This window comes from Plodia interpunctella, chromosome Z, assembly GCF_027563975.2.
Source record: "Plodia interpunctella isolate USDA-ARS_2022_Savannah chromosome Z, ilPloInte3.2, whole genome shotgun sequence".
In the NCBI taxonomy this organism is placed as follows: Eukaryota; Metazoa; Arthropoda; class Insecta; order Lepidoptera; family Pyralidae; genus Plodia; species Plodia interpunctella.
In genome coordinates, this window is record NC_071324.2 from 6,265,393 (window position 1) to 6,284,227 (window position 18,835).

The window sequence follows — 18,835 nt, forward strand, 5'->3', positions numbered from 1 at the left end:
AATTGTAGTACTTACGTCGAAGTAATAAATATTTTAAAAATATTTACTATAAATTGCATTTATTTAATTATTTTTTAACAAACCTCTCTTATCTCAGCGTATTTCCGGTTACTTCCTTCCTACATTGAGCCTGGATTTTGAATTTACTATATGTTTGTTATGCTCAAATTGCCAAATTTTTATGAGATTTTATACTTTTTATCTCGAAAGTACGCGATTTCCATAGGATTTGGTCAGTAAGTCTGATATTCACTGGCGATTTAATGTAAATGGCGCTAATTAATAACTCGTGCATAATTAATAACATACGTATTTTTGTATTTTTTAAATTAATATTTTATTACGTTTAAATAATAACAACGAATGATAAATAGCGGGTAACACTGCTGGGTGCAGCAAGTACGTATTGTATAAAACACTCTCAAAAATTATAGGTACATATCGAAGCGTACATGTTTAAACACATGACCGTTCGTAAACAAAGCAAAATTATGCTAAGTTTAGATTGAATTTTCCAGTGACACCATTACAAGCTTGGGTGCTCAAAATTTCATTATTTTCCAAATACCCCGGACATCCCCGCAGTCAACGAGTTCAGAGTAATGGCTTAGTATTTGCATAGTATTGGAATAAGGTCGTCTGCTGACTTATGATAGGTTGAACTGGGAAACTGCCTTAAATTGATCTTACATTATAAGGGTGAGTTACACCAGTAAACTTTCGAATTTCATCTGACGCTGACGTTAAAGCGAAATGGTGTATTACGTTTTTCCACGCGGGTTAAAATTGACGTTAAAATTAACTGTCAACCCAATCTAATTCCATAATTTGTCATACGCCATATTATTGATGGTGTGGATTAAGTTTAAAAAATGTATAATATTAAAAACAAACGACCATCACAAAACTATTAAATGTTATGATAGTTATAAATAAGGAAAGGTTCATATAACTTTTCCTACCTCCAAAACTGAGCTAACCCGATGCCGAACAGAAGGACAGTTATTTCGATACTGGGTTTCCAGTTTACTTCGGAACCCTAAGAACAAATGAAACTGAATGCTTTCCTACAGATAAAAAATACTGACTCACCAAATCTTTCTCAGGTGAAATTACGGCCCGACAAAGACTCCGCAGGATTTATTCTTAATTGAAATCGCATGAATATTTTCTGAAGAAACGAGCTCTGTGACTACTCTTGAATTTTACTGGCTGGTTTCTGGTTTATGTTTCAAGCTTCAGTGTGTCTAATCTTTATTAAACTATTGTGATTGACTGCACCTAGTTGCAATATATAAGTTTTTATTATTTGGTGTAACCGTACTTCGGGGTTTAGCCGTAACACAAAATTCAATCAAAATGACCCAGCAGTTTTGCCTTGGAAGCGTGATATAAATTGTGGATTATAAAACACAAATACTTTAGGAATGCCTTATCTCTTCATAGTCGTATTCCTCATGGCTGAGGGTCGTAGTCATTAAACACACATAACAACTTTCTAGGCATTAGTAATGGAGTGGTTTGCCATTGCTTTCTTCATTTCACACACTAGTTAATATAATAAACCGAAGCAAGTGGTGGTCGATGATAACTACTATACAGGAGTCAGATTAGTATACAAACTCATGTGGCACGAGTAGGACTCGAACCTAGAACCTTTCGATCCACAGGCGGACGTCTTAACCATTACACCACCACCGCTTAATGCATGCCTGCTGGCCTTATATATTTATTATAAAATTTCATATAATTTTTATATCTCATTTATATCTCATTTGACTTGTTGGAAAATAATTAATTAGAAAATCGCGCTAAGTACCAAGACTAGAATTCAGCAACCGCTAACTTTGATGCCCTCAGAGGGATTCCAATATCGGTGGTACGGGATTTTGTTATCCTTGCGTGCGGAATTCCGAGGACTATTATATAGATTACAAATGCATCCGATTGGGTAAAATTTAATAGTAATTATTCTTGAAAATGATTACATATTTAACAATCGGTTTATATAATTTAATTTTAATATACTTTGATCGGTATCGGAAGAAATGCGGTAGTTTCTTACCGGAACGTTCGGTCTATCTTCCTTATCAGTCTACATATCCAAATGGACATACCGTTTGGATATGTAGACTATTACGGTACCTGAAATTATTGTACCTACAATGTATACGAAGGAGCTCGGATTAGTTGCTATTTGTGTACTTGTTACCTGAGTGACATACGGCTGGCGGCCAAGAGACAAGTTAGATAGGGGTTGGTAATCGGTGTTATTTCCGGCCAATATCCCGTGAAACCTTCAGTCAGTCGGAGCATATCGCTACATGCAATTGGAATATTGATCCCAAATTGATTGAATTTAAGCAAACGGTGATCAAATTACATTTTCGGCTGTTAACGAACGAAGCCCAATATTTAAGTAATAAACTTTTATTTTGAAGGTTCATCTGTGATTTTACATCTTCCCGCCTGAAGTCAACCATCTCGTGGAATGCTGTTGTTACTCTTCGGCGAAAATAATAAAATCACCATCTTTCCATCAAACAGTATTCATAGTTGATTTATAATGCAAATAAATGACAAGACGCTTAATTGCGCGCTGCTATAATTATGCGTTTTTCAGATTTAAAATCATTATTCTTTGATTAATATCTTGAAAGTTATGGATGACAACGAACAATGCATATTTTCACGACAGTTCTATAAGTAAATTTCTACGCAAAAATTAGTACTTAATGCCTTATAATAATTTGAAGATTATCATGCCTAAATAAACTGAACAGCATTTAGCGAATTAAGTACCTAGGAAATACCAAAGGAATTTTATTTAAGTACCTATCTCTAGTCGAGATTTATATCAATTTTCAGTATTTTATTTTGTTCATTTTGTGTATTATTAGAAATACTTATTTATTATTTTAAATAAGTATTTACACTGTTTGACTCCTTTTTAAATCTGCATATAATATCACTAGTATTTGTTTGCCTTCTGGTTTAGGTGTATAGTTTATTATGTTTATACCTGAGAGAAGCCGGGACGGGCGCCAGTTTTTAAATAAGTAGGGTGTTGGGAATTAAAAATTCTCACAACTAATCATCTTTCAAGGGAATATTTTTATTGTTAACAATAACATAAACAACTTATCAATTTATTATATTTATTAGGTGAAAAGGAAATTGTTTAATGAGGTATATTAAACGGAAAAAAAGAATGGAACAGCACTTCTTTGTTATGAAAAATCCCTTTGCCAATTAAGTTCCTACGCCTATGTCGGGATAACAATGCATTTTACCTACCAATTATAAAAATTTGCATAGTTTGTACATATGCAGTGGGGATTAAACTTACGCGGGGCCATAGTCTTTGTTACCCTGATAATTGCAGCAACAACAAAAAAATTCGTTAGCCGTTTCTCTTTTCTCATATTTGCGTGTTCCCGGATATATCTATATAAAGCCCCCGAGGCCCGAAGTCAGCATAAAAAAACAAACCTTTACAAACAAACAAGTTTTTACACCCGCCGCCTACCTTACGTCAATCCTCCTTGGGAATACTATTGTTGCTTAATTATCTATTCAAACTTTATATCCTTTGGTTGCCTCATACAACATTTACGGGAAGATATGGAGTGGTCTTGTTCAAAGACAAGAACCAAATATCTAATCACAGACTGTGATTAGGCTTGTGGTTCCCGACGTCTGGCTGAAAGTGTTCCCTTATTAGATTTGTAGCTTTAGCCAGTCTCCAACAGGATAAAATATATTAAATAGGTTTAGCCGTGAATGCGGAACAGACATGATTTTCGTACAAAATATTATCACCATTGTAGTCATTTGGGAGTTGATTTTTGAAAAAAGAAAGTAAATTTGAAATTGTAAACGTGATTTTTGGCACTTTTGCATGGACCATTGATAATAAGCTGAGGAAAAGGATGATGTTTGTCCATTGTCTATGATATAATCTATGGTTCTATAAATCCACAGAACCCTGAGCTTTTAGCCCGAAAAGCCGTTACATAGTCTCGACCCTGCACATATGCGATGATTTATATTTGGTTCGTGATCGGCTTAGAGTGCTATGCAAGCCTTGTAAATTTGAGTCGCTTAATCGAGTTGCTTACTTCGTTTAGCCTGAATAAATAAGTCTACTAGCAAAATCGCACAATAAATTATAAGCTTTAAACAAAGCCTTGAAGCAGATTTCTGTGCTTACGATGTCAGAGACAAATTGTGTAAATGAGCACCACAATTATGAATATTTGTTTGATGATACAATGTAATTCCAAAGTAATTTGAACATTACCATCTTATTTTGTTGACCTTTTAAAACACAATGTAAAATATCTATGGAAAATGAATAAGTGCTTACATAAAAATAAGGTCAAAATATTGAAGAATTGAAGAACCTATTGAAACCTTTGATTTTTTCAAGAATTCGACAGATATATTTGAAAGTAAATTGTGAGTTCACTGAACTGATTCCACATTCCGGATTGCGACACCGCGATAAAGAATTCCCGAGTTCCAGGGAGACCCCAGTAATAAAGAAGCAAAGTTGCGCACATCGCTATAGCTGTAAGTGATAATAAGTTCCACATTTGTTAATTAACGTCCTTGGAGAAAAGGCTGTGTTGAAGTACAGCTTCTTCTTCACCTGCTCCTTACAATTATTTGGTAGGCAGTTTTAAGTACATTTTTGAAGTTAATAAGTGAATGAAGAGTTTTCCCAAGTTAAATTATTTTTGAGTGATACTAAACTTGGAGAAGACAAGTATGAATAAAAAATATTTAGACATTTTTGTCGAAAATGAGTAGGACTCATATTTTGTTTTTTCTAGGAGTAATTTTAAACGCGTGTACATAAACTAAGAAGGTCGCCAATTTGATGATATTTTAATTTGAAAACGATAGGTCTAGTCGGAAAGTAGAAGGTTTTACTTTCCATATAAGTTCTTACTGCGGCATAATACCTTCAGGTATTTGCCGGAAAATTAAACATTTTGTCTCAGTTATCAAAATCTGACAATAAAGAGTTCGACAAGGCCAGTGACATGAAGGCCAACGAATCACAAACCTCGCGAGGTTATCATCTCGGTGAAACTTGGCTTGACTTTCAGTTGTAACTTGTATAATTTCCGAGGATATTGCAATTTGCGCAGGTACCGGAGCTATCAAATGTCTCTTCCCTGTCGATCTAAGTTACGGCGTTACACGAATGGAGTTCAGAAACAAACACAATCTGCTTCAACGAGTTCATGTGGTTTCATTACCTACCTAGATAATAGAAGATGGCTTTTGTACTGAGATTCGCGAAGACAGTTCAGAAAACCAGTAACTATACTAAATAATTGACTGTATACATAAGAAAATATGAAGTAGTAGAAAATCATGGTGAAAATTAAATATTTATTCCGAAAATAGACACTTAGATTTAACTGGAATGGATACTTGCCTGGCGTTTTTATTTTTTTAAAGTAGCGACGTGTTACATGACCGATAAAGGAAGAAATGCGGCAAACTTGCCTGACGATGCCGTCAATGAAACAGAATTTTTTTTCAAGATAATTATATTTCTAACTGACATTTTTCACGTACCTACTTTGTAAATATGCCGTTGACTATGACATCTACTCGGTGGTCTAGATGTGTGCTTCATGGATCAGTAGGTACCTGTAGTACCTACTAATTTCTTGGTGCGTCCTTGTCGATGACATACCTATCAACATGCTATGTGAAAGATTTATCTATCCATTTGAACTATCCCTTGTCTGTCCAAGTTATAGGACGCTTGTTCACATAGGTATTTCTCACCAAACGAACCGCGAATTTCAGGCACACATACTAGATGGCTTAGATTATGGTATGAGCGGCATATATCGAATACACATCGAATTATAATATTTCGGATTTAAATTTAATAAGATTACATTTAAAATAGGTACGAGTTTTTTTTATTCTGCAGTTAAACGATAAAACAAGTACTAAAATTACAAAAGTTTGGTGCGGTAAAAATTAAAAGCGTACAAAAGAAAATGAATAAAGTACGATATCCGCGTTGGCGCTAAAGAATTCTCGCACCGCAATCAAATAAAGCTCGAGTAAGAAAGAAAATCATTTTTTATTTTACTTCTCTACAGCGGCTGCTCAACGGTTAGTGCTAAAAATTATATTGGCACCTCAATTTTATCGTTCATTATAAAATATTCTCTACGAATAAAAATGGTTTAATTTTAAAATCAGTATTTACAGATAGCCTCTATAGAAAGCTCTCGACTTCATTCATGTGAAATTTACCCTTACCCTGAATATAATATTTTTGTTCTTGTTAATATTGTTGAAATAATTACTTACATTACAGGCCGTGTATTGCCCATTTTGAGACAAACGCTAAATTATGGTATTATTTTTGCGTATTATAAAATATAACAACAATCAGTTTTTGTTATTGATTGATACAAACAGGATACGTCCTGTAATTCCATTAGACAAAGAAATCAGTAGTAGCAGAAAAACTGCTTTGTGATTAATTATATTATAATTTGGCGGTTGAAGTATAGGCAATGCGGCGTACGCTATGTTCCTTCTAAATGGAGCAGAAACATTGCTGGCACATCCATATTCAGTAACAATCTACCCGAAAGGTTGTGTCTCTATGAAGAATAATGACCGGGAATAAAGGATAAAATTCTCTTTATCTACTGATAAGTATTTACTGTTTTTTTATATCCAAAGGCAGCAAAAATACGTGCGTTTTATAGTACTTATAGATTTATAGAATAATTGCCAACAGTTACTCAAGTTTGTGCTTTTATAAAAGCTATCAACTAATTACCAATTCAGTAGGACTTTCCATTGAGTTGTTAACTGGCACTATCCACATATACGCAAACTTCAAAGTTCCTAGGAAAGATGCAAAGTCTAATTGCAAGTCTGAATATTAAGTAAAAGTAAAGTAAAAAAGTATTTATTTCGTCTCCATAGGCACAGAAAAATTACAAAAAACATAGAAAATATTGGTGGAGACTGGCGTCTGTTAAAGACTCAAGCCTGTGTAACAGTGCGCCATGCTCTTACAGCTTAGAATTAGAATTAGGTACATACATTTCATTAGTATTACAATTTTCTGAAGGATTACCGTTTTAAGGATGATTAGTATGAACTTACGAGCTAAATTATAAAGAGTGACGCATAACTTGTCATTCAGAATGAGGGTTAAAAATTAGTAAAAATTTAAAGATCTACAGTAATGTGTAATATGAAATAAGTCATGTAAACATAAGATACGTACCAACATAATAAATAACGAATCAGATAAGAGGATGTAGAAGATTTTCCGTTTCGTCGTAATTAAGGGAAAACAAATAATTATGGATAGATTTTTTACAAGAGAAGGTAGAAAGTGTTACCAAAGCTAATTTTGAGTGAGCATTGTTGTATAAAAAGGGTCCGGTAAAACAAGGAAATCTATGTGCGAATTTCGTAGAGAAGAGAGAAGAGGTAGCTACAAGACGGTTACGTAGGTTCGGGTTATGACGAGTATTCCCGTGCTGTTGAGTAATGACCCGCAGGATGTATAGCTGTCGGACAGATAATACTTCACAATATTGGTATAGTTGGAATGTAGGATATAAAAATGGCATGGAGGTACAGACCTTGAGAAGAGCTCGTTGAGCTCTTTCAAGTTTAATTAATATGGTCTTGCACGCTCCTCCCCAGGAGCTTATACAATATGTAAGTAACGACTGTCCTAAGGCAATATAAGCCATTTTCACGATCTTTGGGTGTGCCACATGTCTTAATTTTTTAAATATATATATTAGTTTGCGAATTCTGCCAGCCATAGCATTAACATGTAATCTAAAGTTTAGATTTTGGTCTAATACAATACCTAGGTATTTCACAGATGCAGAAGGAGTTAGGGGAGTACAAAAACAAGTGTTGTTATGGTCAAAATGTGAGTGAGCAGTAATTGATAGTTTCGCAATAGCATTACGATGGGAGACTAAGTTATATATAGAGAAGTTTATAAGTTGGGTTTTTTGGACATTTAGTGTTAAAAGGTTGTGTAGTAGCCAATTTGAAACAGAGTTTAAGCCAATCTGAGCGTGACGGTATGTATCTTCCCAAGATTTTGCAAAAAATAGTAGTGCAGTGTCATCTGCGTAAGATATGACTTTACAGTGAGAAATATTTAGAGAAAACAGGTCGTTAATATAGACTAAAAATAGTGTGGGGCCCAGGATACTTCCCTGAGGAACTCCATACTGAATGGGAAGGTCAGAGCTTACTTTGTTGTTTATAGACACACATTGAGATCGATCAGTCAAGTAGCTTTCGAAGAGTTTCAGTTGAGTACCTCTTACACCTATAGAATCCAGCTTTTTCAGGAGGTTAGAGATCGAGACGGTATCGAAGGCCTTGGAAAAATCCAAAAACAGGCCTGCGCACTTGTTACCCTTATCAAGATTTCTAACTATAGTGTCAGTCAACTCATTAACAGCGTCGTTTGTAGATCTTCCTGTGCGAAAGCCATATTGGTTAGTGGAGAGGATGGAATGCGCTTCAAGGTAAGATTTGAGCCGGATATTAATGAGGCGCTCTAGAATTTTAGAAAGAGCCGGGAGAATGGATATAGGCCGGTAGTTGCTAGGAAGATCTTTCGCTCCACTTTTATATATGGGGTGGATTACAGCTTTCTTGAAAGCTGACGGAAAGATACCGGAGGATAGGGAGATATTGCAGATGTGGGTGATAAGGGGAGTTAATATTTTTTTGTTACGTTTTATAAATGATGAAGAGACATCATCCCAGCCAACAGCGCAGTCGTCTCTTAAAGAATCTATAATATTTTCTACCTCTTCAGCTGATGTGTCAAGAAGAACAAAAGAATTCAGGGATGTATTAGTTTTACAGTAGGGAGATGTAGGGGAAGTAGCAGTAGAGTTGATCTGACTTCTTATGTTTTCTGCAAGAGATTTACCGACATTGACAAAGTAAGAATTAACATGATTTAGAGAAGTCTCAAAAGTGGGTTTACAATCAAGTAGGTCACTAGACGTAGAAGGGGATTTTTCTAAATTAGTAACTCTCTTGACAGCTTTCCACAAGGCCTTGGAATTGTTGCCGGCTTTTTTAATAGTCTCTTTTTCGAAAGTTCTTTTTACCGATTTTATGGTGGCGTTACAAAATTTGCGATATCTTACATAAGTTGTGCGAAGTGTCATGTTGGTAGGATCTCTTAAGAGTTTTTTATGCAACTTATTTTTATTGCGAATACACCTAAGTAGTCCAGGAGTAATCCATGGCTTTAATATTCTATGACGGGCTGGAACGAGTGTAGTAGTGTGTAAGGAAATAAGATCTTTAAGTGTGTTAATTAGATAGTTAGCTGCAAAATTTGGGTCGGTTGAGTCGAGTAAAGGGGAAAAATCTGTGGTTAGCAGCGAGTGTGTTAAATTTTGATTGTCAACTCGAGTTTTTGTAGGTTTAGGTAAAATTGTTTTATTAATGTCTAAGGCCAGTAAAACAGAATAATGATCTGTTATTGTGTTTTCAATAACGAAGGAATGGGCTTGCAGGGAAGATTTTAAAAAGGCGTGATCGAGGCAGCTTTTTCGGCTTTCTTCGTATCTGGTAGGAAATGTATGGGTTGGTAGAAGGCCATGAAGGGCCAGGATGTTAAGGTAATCATCGTTTTCCTCGTCCAGACGGGTTGGCAATATGTCTATATTAATATCTCCGATGATTACAATATTTTTGTAATTCTTTAGGCTATCCAGAACGTTATTAAGTGATTGTGTGAATTTTGTAAAGTTTAGGAAGGCGCAGGGCCGATAGATGCCCAAGATTGCTGTTTCACTATTTAATTTTACTAGTAATGAGCTAGCTTCATCTATCGAAGGTTCAGTGATACTAATACCTAGGAGTTCGGTTTTATAGTAAATTATTACACCGTCATTTTGATTGGCAGGGGATGACGATACAGAGTAATGATAACCTTGGAGATTAGGAATTAATGAGTTTTTTTGTAACCAACATTCTGTAAAGACTATAATATCTGGTTCTATGTCTAGGTTATCCAAGAATATGAGAAAGCTGTCCAAGTTGGCCGATACACTACGAATATTTTGGGTGAGGATTGTCAGGTACTTATTGTATGCAGGTAAGTGAGTATGAACATCTTGTGGGTTGCATAAATAGGAAGAAGAGACGGTAACGGAGTCAATGTTTGATAAAATATCTATATTTCTATCCATTGATGATGTGTATAAAGTTGTTAGTCACAAGAGATGTATTCGGTATGGTTATTAAATATTAGAGTTATGTACGTTTCATTAGATAGATATATATAGAGCAATGAATAGGTTTATACCGTTAGTATAAGTGTAATATATAATATGATATTAATATATAATTAATGAATAGAAAATTTTAACTAATTACGTATGGGACTATCGATAAATTAATAACAAAAATGCCGACAGATTGAGCTAGCCCCAAGAAAAGTTACCTTGTGTTATGGGATGCCAGCTAATCAATACAGTTTTTGTTTAAAAATGCATATCCTAAAAGTTATAGTATATAAGTAAAAAAGTTTATACAATTAACGTAATAAAGTATGAGTAAATCAACAAGTATCTATAAATTAAATATTTAAATATTTAAATATTTAAGAATAACGTATGAAGATATTATCGCTAGGTTGCCTGTTAACAATTAATTAAGTAGGTAAGCGAGCTAAGTGAAAGTGGTTAATGAGACTTTAAATGGGTACAGAAATAATTAACATTTTTGTTTTAGCGCTAACAGTTGATCCTCAGAAGTAACGACTAAGTATTTCGAGTCGTCGTATTTCCGCAGCAGCACCCGTCCTCCTGATGTCCAACAATGCTTGTACTGTTCCTCTTTTGCGAACTCACGGGCCAAGTAGTGTAACCGTCGGGCCCTAGGAGTCAGATGTTCGGCAATGTAGATTGGCTGGGAAGTTGAAGCGGAATCGAAAATACCTGAGTTCAGCCTATTGCCGGCATTCGACTTGTTGAATGACTTAAAGGCTCTCAGTATTTTATTTTTAGTCAGTACTGAATTGAGTGAGACAACTATGGTTTTGTTCACGGACTTTGATGGAAGATGGCGCACGTCAAAGATGTTTATAGGAAATATTTCGATCGAGAGTGCTTTAAATGTAGTGACTACAATTTTTACCAAATCTTCTTGGCTGGAGTTTGATTTGTGAGGAATATTGCGCAGCTCGAGGCAGGCCGATCGTGACGATCTATCGATTTCCTCAGCAACCAATTCAGATTTCGAGACGCGGTCCAGGCATTCCTCGGTCCTAATTTGAATAGACGACAGCTGTTCACAAACGTTTTCGTACTTCACAGAGAGTAAGGTGATAGATTTTTCTATTTCGATATTGGACGCAACTATTTCAGCGTTAAGACGTTGAATATCCGACATAGACGTCTGGATGCTATTTAATTTATCGTCAGTTGTTTGCTTCCACTCGGTTAGTGAATCAATAAAGATATCCAATTTAGATTCGTAATTGGTTCCACAATCACAGCGACGCCTTTTAGATGATCGAAGGGTGACTGTGTCGCTTCCCAAGTTTTCGACAGGATTGCTAACGTCGGGGGCAGATCCGTAGACAGCTTGTTTATTATTCACTGGCGAGCGTTGCATATCTGCAGTGTAAGGAGCGAAAAATATAATAACTAGGTACTTGATCAGACGATATGTGACGGATGAGGTAGCAACGTAGATCTATGTGCTACGAGATTTCTCGTAGACAACCGCTCCGTGGTGGGGAGAGTGTCTCGTAGCAGTCGTAGCTCGCTGGGAGTAGAACGTCGAGTCGTAGCGTAGCTTGCAACAATCGACAGGAGGGGGCTAGGAGCGAGTGACGTTGCAAGTGCGAAAGAGTCGAAAATCGCAACTGTTTCTTCTCGCGGAGAAGAGGGCGGGTATACCGCGCTCGCCAGATCGGTCAACGACCGGCCGATTCTATATGCAAATGTGGCACTTACGTGAATACACTTAATTAACTGTATTGACTGCACTGTTCACCAAAAATTTATTAATTTATTATGCGCAAACGAGGGATGTGATTAATTATTTTGCATATGCGCAAACGCCGGTGGTCGTCACTTCACATGCACTGTCTCACTTCACTTGGTGTAAAACTACATACGTGCGATAAGGAGCCTCCGAGCGGTCACTGCTATTGTTCGACGCAAACCAGTCGTGCGAGACACTGGGCGCCCGGGTTAAACTCCGTAAGCGAGAGGTCTCGTATATCTTGATCCGGTGATGCAAGGTGACCAACGACGTAGACACGGTGCTCTGCGTTAAACTTCGTAAGGCAGGGGTCTTGATCACTGGTTTTGTTGAGGATAGTTTGTAGGAACGTGTGTATGCGGCGGCTGCGTGAGCCAGAATGATGAAAAAAGTAAATTTTTAAAATTATTTTCGTTCGTTCGTTTATCGTATCTACTTTGAATTAACTATAATTTAAAGGACGTTCTCTAAAAATAGACAAGCCTCTAAGTTTCTGCCCGCTGGTCTGTAACTTTAAACTGAAAACCATCTGACGTAACGTTAACTTACAGATTTTATTGACTTTGCAGGTCAATTTATTTCTAAGAAGTAGAAGTGATTTATTTATTCTTCTGACTCGGATTGTGCTTGCTTGCCTAAGCGTCATTTTGGAATTAAGTTTCAAAAAAACAGGATTTGGACTTCGACTATAGAAAAATTTACGAATTTGGGTGTTTTAAATAGGTAGGGAGCCAGGTACTTTTCTAATACAAACAAAATAAAGTTAAAATATTATTAATAGAAAAAAATATCCTAAAAATCTATAATTGCCCAATACAAAAGTTAGGTGTTTATTTTCAGCTAATTTCTTATCAAAGTTTTACTTTTTTAGAAATAAAATTATTTTAATTTTGATTTTGTTAACAATATACTTCAGAAAAAATAAATTTCGACACCGAATTGGTTCCAAGGCCAAAAGGTCTCTGAATCAGTGAATCAGTGAATCAGCGTTTCTTAAAAAAATCTGTCCCCCATAGACGTACGTTCAAATCCCTCTAGATTCCGGTAATTTTTCATCTCGTTATCATCAATACATATAATAAAATGGAAGAAAGGCCAAATTTGTAAATTGGATATTTTTTAAAATTCTTCATGTAATATACTTAGTTACTGATATAGATGACGAAAATATAGTTTGGAAATTTTTGTCTGTCTGTTTGTTTGTCTGTCTGAACGCGCATCACTCGAAATCTACTGGACCGATTTGCTTTTGGCATGTAGGTACCTTAGATACATTTCATCCCGGTAAGTGGTCAGGTTCCCGTAGGATAATTGAAAAACTAATTATGAATCAAAAATGCCTCAGAATTCCGGGTTAACATCTTATAGACATTTCAACCCGTAAAATGAGGAGAGTCCTGTGGGAAAATTAAAATAACAATCCACGGAGCCGATTTACTCTAAAATTTTGTAGAAAGGTGTACACAGAATATAAACAATTTTTTTATTGATGAAAGTCGGTTTATAGATATAGTTAGAAGGTATCAATTTTAAATTTAATTTTGTATTTTAGTTTTGAACATAAACGATAATAGATGGCGCCACCAAGAATTTAAAACGCGCTATGGTTTCGCTCAGACAAAATCTATATCCATATATCTATCTAAATATTTAAATCAATACATCTGTATATCATACGAGCGAAAAATTCACTCACTGTACTCATGTAGCACGATATCTCGAAAACTACTGACCACATGAAGACGAAATTTGTCAGGAAGGTATATTGTGACTAGGAGACGACCGCTAACAAAGGATATTTTACAATTCCCTAAGGGGTGACATAGGGGTTGCCAGTTTGTATGAAACTTGTATGAGACACATTAAAATTTTAATTTACATTTGTAGTTATAATAATGCATTAATACGATTTTGAAAATTATATCCTTTTAGGGGTGAAATAGGAGTTGCAATTTTGTATGAAACATCGTCATTTTTGAAGTGAGACCCATTAAATTTTTGAATGAAATCTGTAGTTAGTAATTTATATATATAGTTAGTAAAATATAATAACGCAACAACTACATTTTGATAATTGCTTCTCTAGGTAACGCGTTACGCGAAGCGGGAGTGGGACACGTAGCGGGAAATGGATTTGGCACGTTACGGGAAACGACATGGGACAATTTGCAAGAAACGGGACAGGATAAGTTTCGGAATAATACACGAGCGGAAATCGTAGGAATTTAACTAAAGATGACAAAAAATACGAATCATAGTCATAAATACATTCTACCAGTCGCAGAATACGCGAAAAGAATAACTGAAATTTAACTTCGATTCCTTTTAAGAACTGAAATTCAGGCGTGCGAGGCCGCGGGCAAAAGCTAGTTTAATTTAAAACAATAATTATCTAATTATGTATGTTTAACGGGTTTTGCATAACTTTAAAATAGTTACCGGCAAACATGCCAATCCAATCTTAGATCAACGAAAGCTTTCACGTACGCCTTAACCAAAGTCACAAGCTATATCGTAATAAGTAACGATGGAAGCGTTCTTCATTTTCATATAAAATTTTAGTCGAAAGCGATACGATAACGTTCTCAGAAATATTCGTAAAAAATCTAAACTGACATTCTCAGGCTGTGCCCTTTAAGGTGTAGTGCAAGTGCGCAACTCACTTTTCATTATAAAATCTTTTCACGGTGAAATATTGGTTTCGTATTCACTTTAGACCCGCCGTATGGTGATATGGTGGGAATTTTAAAGTTAAACGGTACTATCAAGTTTGTTATAGTCGCGTCACAATGCCACTCTGTGATTGGTTTACTGAGAGCTCGTTACCGTGCAGTGACTTTAAGAGGCACTAACAATGAACTCCATTTATAATTCTTTTAGAGTTGTGTACGGATACCTTATAAAGGCTGTCCTTTCTTGAGAAGCCCTCGCTTCTATCTAACCTTTGTGTTTTCGAGTGTATAGGTATTTCACGTATATACAAATATTACACTCCTGAAATGCAGTTATTTCACATTAAAATTGTGTAAAATTGTAAATTACAATTGTGTGCGAATATTATTCACCGTTACTATAAGTAATTAAATAAAAACACTTCACCATCAATATCACCTTTATTTTAGTTATCTATTGTGCGGCTAAACTTTATAGTTAGTATTTAATATTAATATTATATTATCAAACCCATTTCATACACTGTTTTGTGACATTCAATGTCGTCACGAAAATGTTGCTTCCGCGAAATGTGTCAAGAAGTTGTTTCTAAAATGATGGCGGTATGTAAAAATTGAAGAAATTTTCAGTTCGTGCTGACTGACTATTTTATAGAAGTTGATAGTAATTTTTGTTAGTCACGATAACTTTAGCTATTTCAACTGCATTTGGCGTTTTTTTATGAATATTTATAAATTGCTTGTACTTTGCCTTATATTGAAAATCTTGGAATAGTTTTTAGGGGAAAGATGTGACGTCAAGGGATTTCTCACATATGGTTGACCTTGACTTGCAGAAATCCCAACTCTTCATTAACTAACAGGCAAGATTAGTCCTGGTACTCATTGTAATTGTAGCAGTGAATATGTTAAATAAATAGTAATAAAATAAATCTTTATTAAAAACATTTAGATGCTAAAAATTACAGTAAAAGTAAAGTAATAAGTATTTATTTCACAGTAAATACTTTACCTATATGATGTAGGTATATTATGATCATTATAACACAATGTTGCAGAATTATTGAAATCTCTACTCTCTAGTGTTTTAGGCTCATTGTATATTGTAGGCTTCAACCAATATAGTGATCATTTGTCTAGTGCTGTAGAATCTTTACTTGAACCGCTTGAGACCAAACCAACTCCTCACTAACTCAGCAGAAATGAATTTCAAGTATTTAAAGCTGCGACAAAATAAATAAAAAATATACCAATCTGACTTATGTATAGTAGTTTTCATCGACCACCATTTGCTTGTGATGAAGGAAAAACATCGTGAGGAAACCTGCACACTTGTTCATTGGCAAATCTCTCCATTAATAATGCCAAGAAACGACCACGATCCTCAGTCATGAGGAATACGACTTCTTCTTTTTTTTCAAGGTTGGACTTGATTATTGATTTTATATTTTAAGTTTTTTAAGTAGTTTGTTATTTTTATTCAGTTTTAAGTTTTCTTTACTTTGTTGTACTTTAATGTATAGATATTGTAAATGTAGATTTAATAAAAAATGAAAAATTTAATAAAAAAATTAAATATTATTCTCAAAATAATAGTTATATTGGAATTGGTCTTTTTTTTTAGAAAAAAGTATGTAATCTAATCAACTTTTACGGTTTTATGTCAATTCAATATGATAACTTTTTCTTGTTTGAAATTTGTCATTGTCACGCTTTGATATGATAAAGTCTGTCTACAGTCTACACTTCGTATAAAATTATTTTTATGTTCATTTTATCGTTTATTCAGAAATAAAAATGTCTGATGACAGTCAGGCAGGTGAAGAAACTGAAACTGAAGTTATACATGAGGTTATTGAATATGTCAGCTCTGAAGATCCACCAATGGATGAATGGTCTTCCTTAGATATTGTAATTCCAGAAGAGAACAAAAAGAAACTTGCATTTAAAAAAGGTCTCTATTCACCAGGCAGTGGAGAAATATGTGCACAATACATTCCCATGTCTGCCAGTTCTATCCTCCGGCACCCTTATTATAGCTACCCAGCTGTCATCGACCCGGGTATTGAAAGAGCCCTGTTATATCCGGAGTTGCCAATTATTTACCCTGATGATGGACAAGAGCTTTATTTGGCTGTCTGTAAACAAATGAATGAATCTCCGGTAAGAAAGTTTTATAAAGAATTACTGGAAAACAAAATTGATCTAAAATACTATTGTGTTAGTCCGACCGGTGTGCGTGCGATGGCAACGGCGCTTGAAGCAAATAGAACAGTCACATGTTTAAACCTAACTGGAAATTTTTTAAATCAGGATGCATGCTTTCATTTAGGTGAAATGTTAATCAAAAATACAAGTTTGGTTGAACTAAATTTATCTGGATGCAGAATAGGACCACCTGGTGTAAAAAGAATACTTGCTGGATTGACGTCAAATAGAACCCTTAAAATTCTGAATCTAGACAAAAATGAATTGAGTGACAATGGTGTTCAGTACATAGCTAACGCAGTGTTTTCGGGACTTGCGGTTCAACAACTTTATTTAAGTTATAATAAAATTGGCAGTAAAGGAGCGGGTGCGTTAGCTGAAGCTTTTGAAACTTTCAATAAAATGTCCGTGATTGATATATCTTGGAACAATTTATGTTCTCCTGTTGGTGTCTATAACCTTTTATGTAAATTATCGGAAAACAAAAATTTGCAAGTATTGAATTTGTCTTGGAACGCCATGGGCGGACCCCGATTGGCCCTAGGAATAAGAACTGTGACAAACGCTCCAAATTTAAACTTTTTAGATTTGAGCAATAACCGCTTTTCTGGTGGTGATATCACAACTTTGATAGCAGATCTGAACAAAGCAAAAAAATTAAATTACTTAAATTTGTCTTATAATCCACTTACCGTTGATGACGCTCTCAAAGTCTTAACTAAAGCTAAAAGTGTGGCGGTAAAAGTACAACATCTCATTATGGAGAATGTGACCGTGGACACAAACTTTATGCAATTATTACAACAGTTTAAACAAATGAAATCAAAAAAGAACGTAAACGTTGTTTACGGTCTTGTGAACGAGATTTTCCATCCCAAAGGACCCGATATACGTGAAATATTGTTCAATCGCGTAGAATATTTAAGACAAAAACAGAAGAAAAATCCGGGTGACTTTGCTCTTGTAGCAATGCGAAAGCTCAAAGATGGGATGGAAATAATGGAAGTTAAAGAATTTAGTATGGCATTATCTGAAGCATCGGTACCTATGGACACTGATCTTCTTGAAGAAATAATAAATGCTTTTCCTGGGCCTAAATCAAAAGCGAAAATGATTAATATGAGTGGTTTAGTAGATTATTTAACACGGAAATGGCCTGACAAGAAATTACCCCCTACACCTCCTCCTGAACCCGAACCCGAGCCTGTACCCTCTAAAAAAGGAAAGAAAAAGAAGTAACTTGAAATATTTTATAGCTTTATTTTTAAGTTTTCTGTTGGTAATTCATTTATTTTAGAGATGTCTTTTTAAATATATTGAAAGTAACAAGTTCTTAGGGTGAGTTACACCAATTGATTTTGGCGTTAACTTTAACGTGCGCTAAAAAACCTGTCTGCGCTGAAAGTATGCCATTTTATATAGACGGCGCGCAGCTTAACATCAAAGTTAACGGGCAACCCACACCAATTGTTATATTTACTTTTTCCTCAATATAGACAATTTTGATAACTTAATTTTTAAATATTTATTTTAAGCTTTTATTTGGTAATTAATTTAATTTAGAGACGTGTATTTAATAGATTTACAGTTTAATTGTTTTATATTCAACCTAAAGTTAGACAATGTTTATTTGTAATACATTTTTCTATATCCTTATTCAAGTTTTATTTGTAGTTTTTGTGTTTGTTCCGAACAAAAAACCTTTTCTATTTCTTTTTTCCAAATGATCTCTAAATCACAAATTCTTATAAATACACTTAGTAACTAGTTAAAATATAAAAAGATTTTTATCAAATTTTATTATTAGATATATTTACATGACAAAATGTAAATAATAATAAAAAAATATCAAAAAATACTTTAAGAGGCATAACAATGTTACTCCAACAAAAAGC

At 34.7% G+C, this 18,835-nt stretch overlaps 2 protein-coding genes across 3 annotated transcripts in view; both read left to right on the forward strand.

Annotated features, from left to right (window-relative positions):
* Positions 1 to 18,835, forward strand: part of LOC128682781 (frequenin-2) — a 144,564-nt gene that overhangs the window by 18,352 nt on the left and 107,377 nt on the right. The gene's annotated exons all lie outside the window — the stretch shown is intronic.
* On the forward strand, positions 16,447 to 18,596 carry LOC128682776 (leucine-rich repeat-containing protein 74B-like). Its single transcript, XM_053767616.1, has one exon. The coding sequence runs from the start codon at positions 16,530 to 16,532 to the stop codon at positions 18,177 to 18,179; it is 1,650 nt and encodes a 549-aa protein (XP_053623591.1). The 5' UTR covers positions 16,447 to 16,529; the 3' UTR covers positions 18,180 to 18,596.

Bases quoted from the DNA above. Each gene is read 5' to 3' on its own strand.
- LOC128682776 (XM_053767616.1), top strand. From the start codon at position 16,530: ATGTCTGATGACAGTCAGGCAGGTGAAGAAACTGAAACTGAAGTTATA.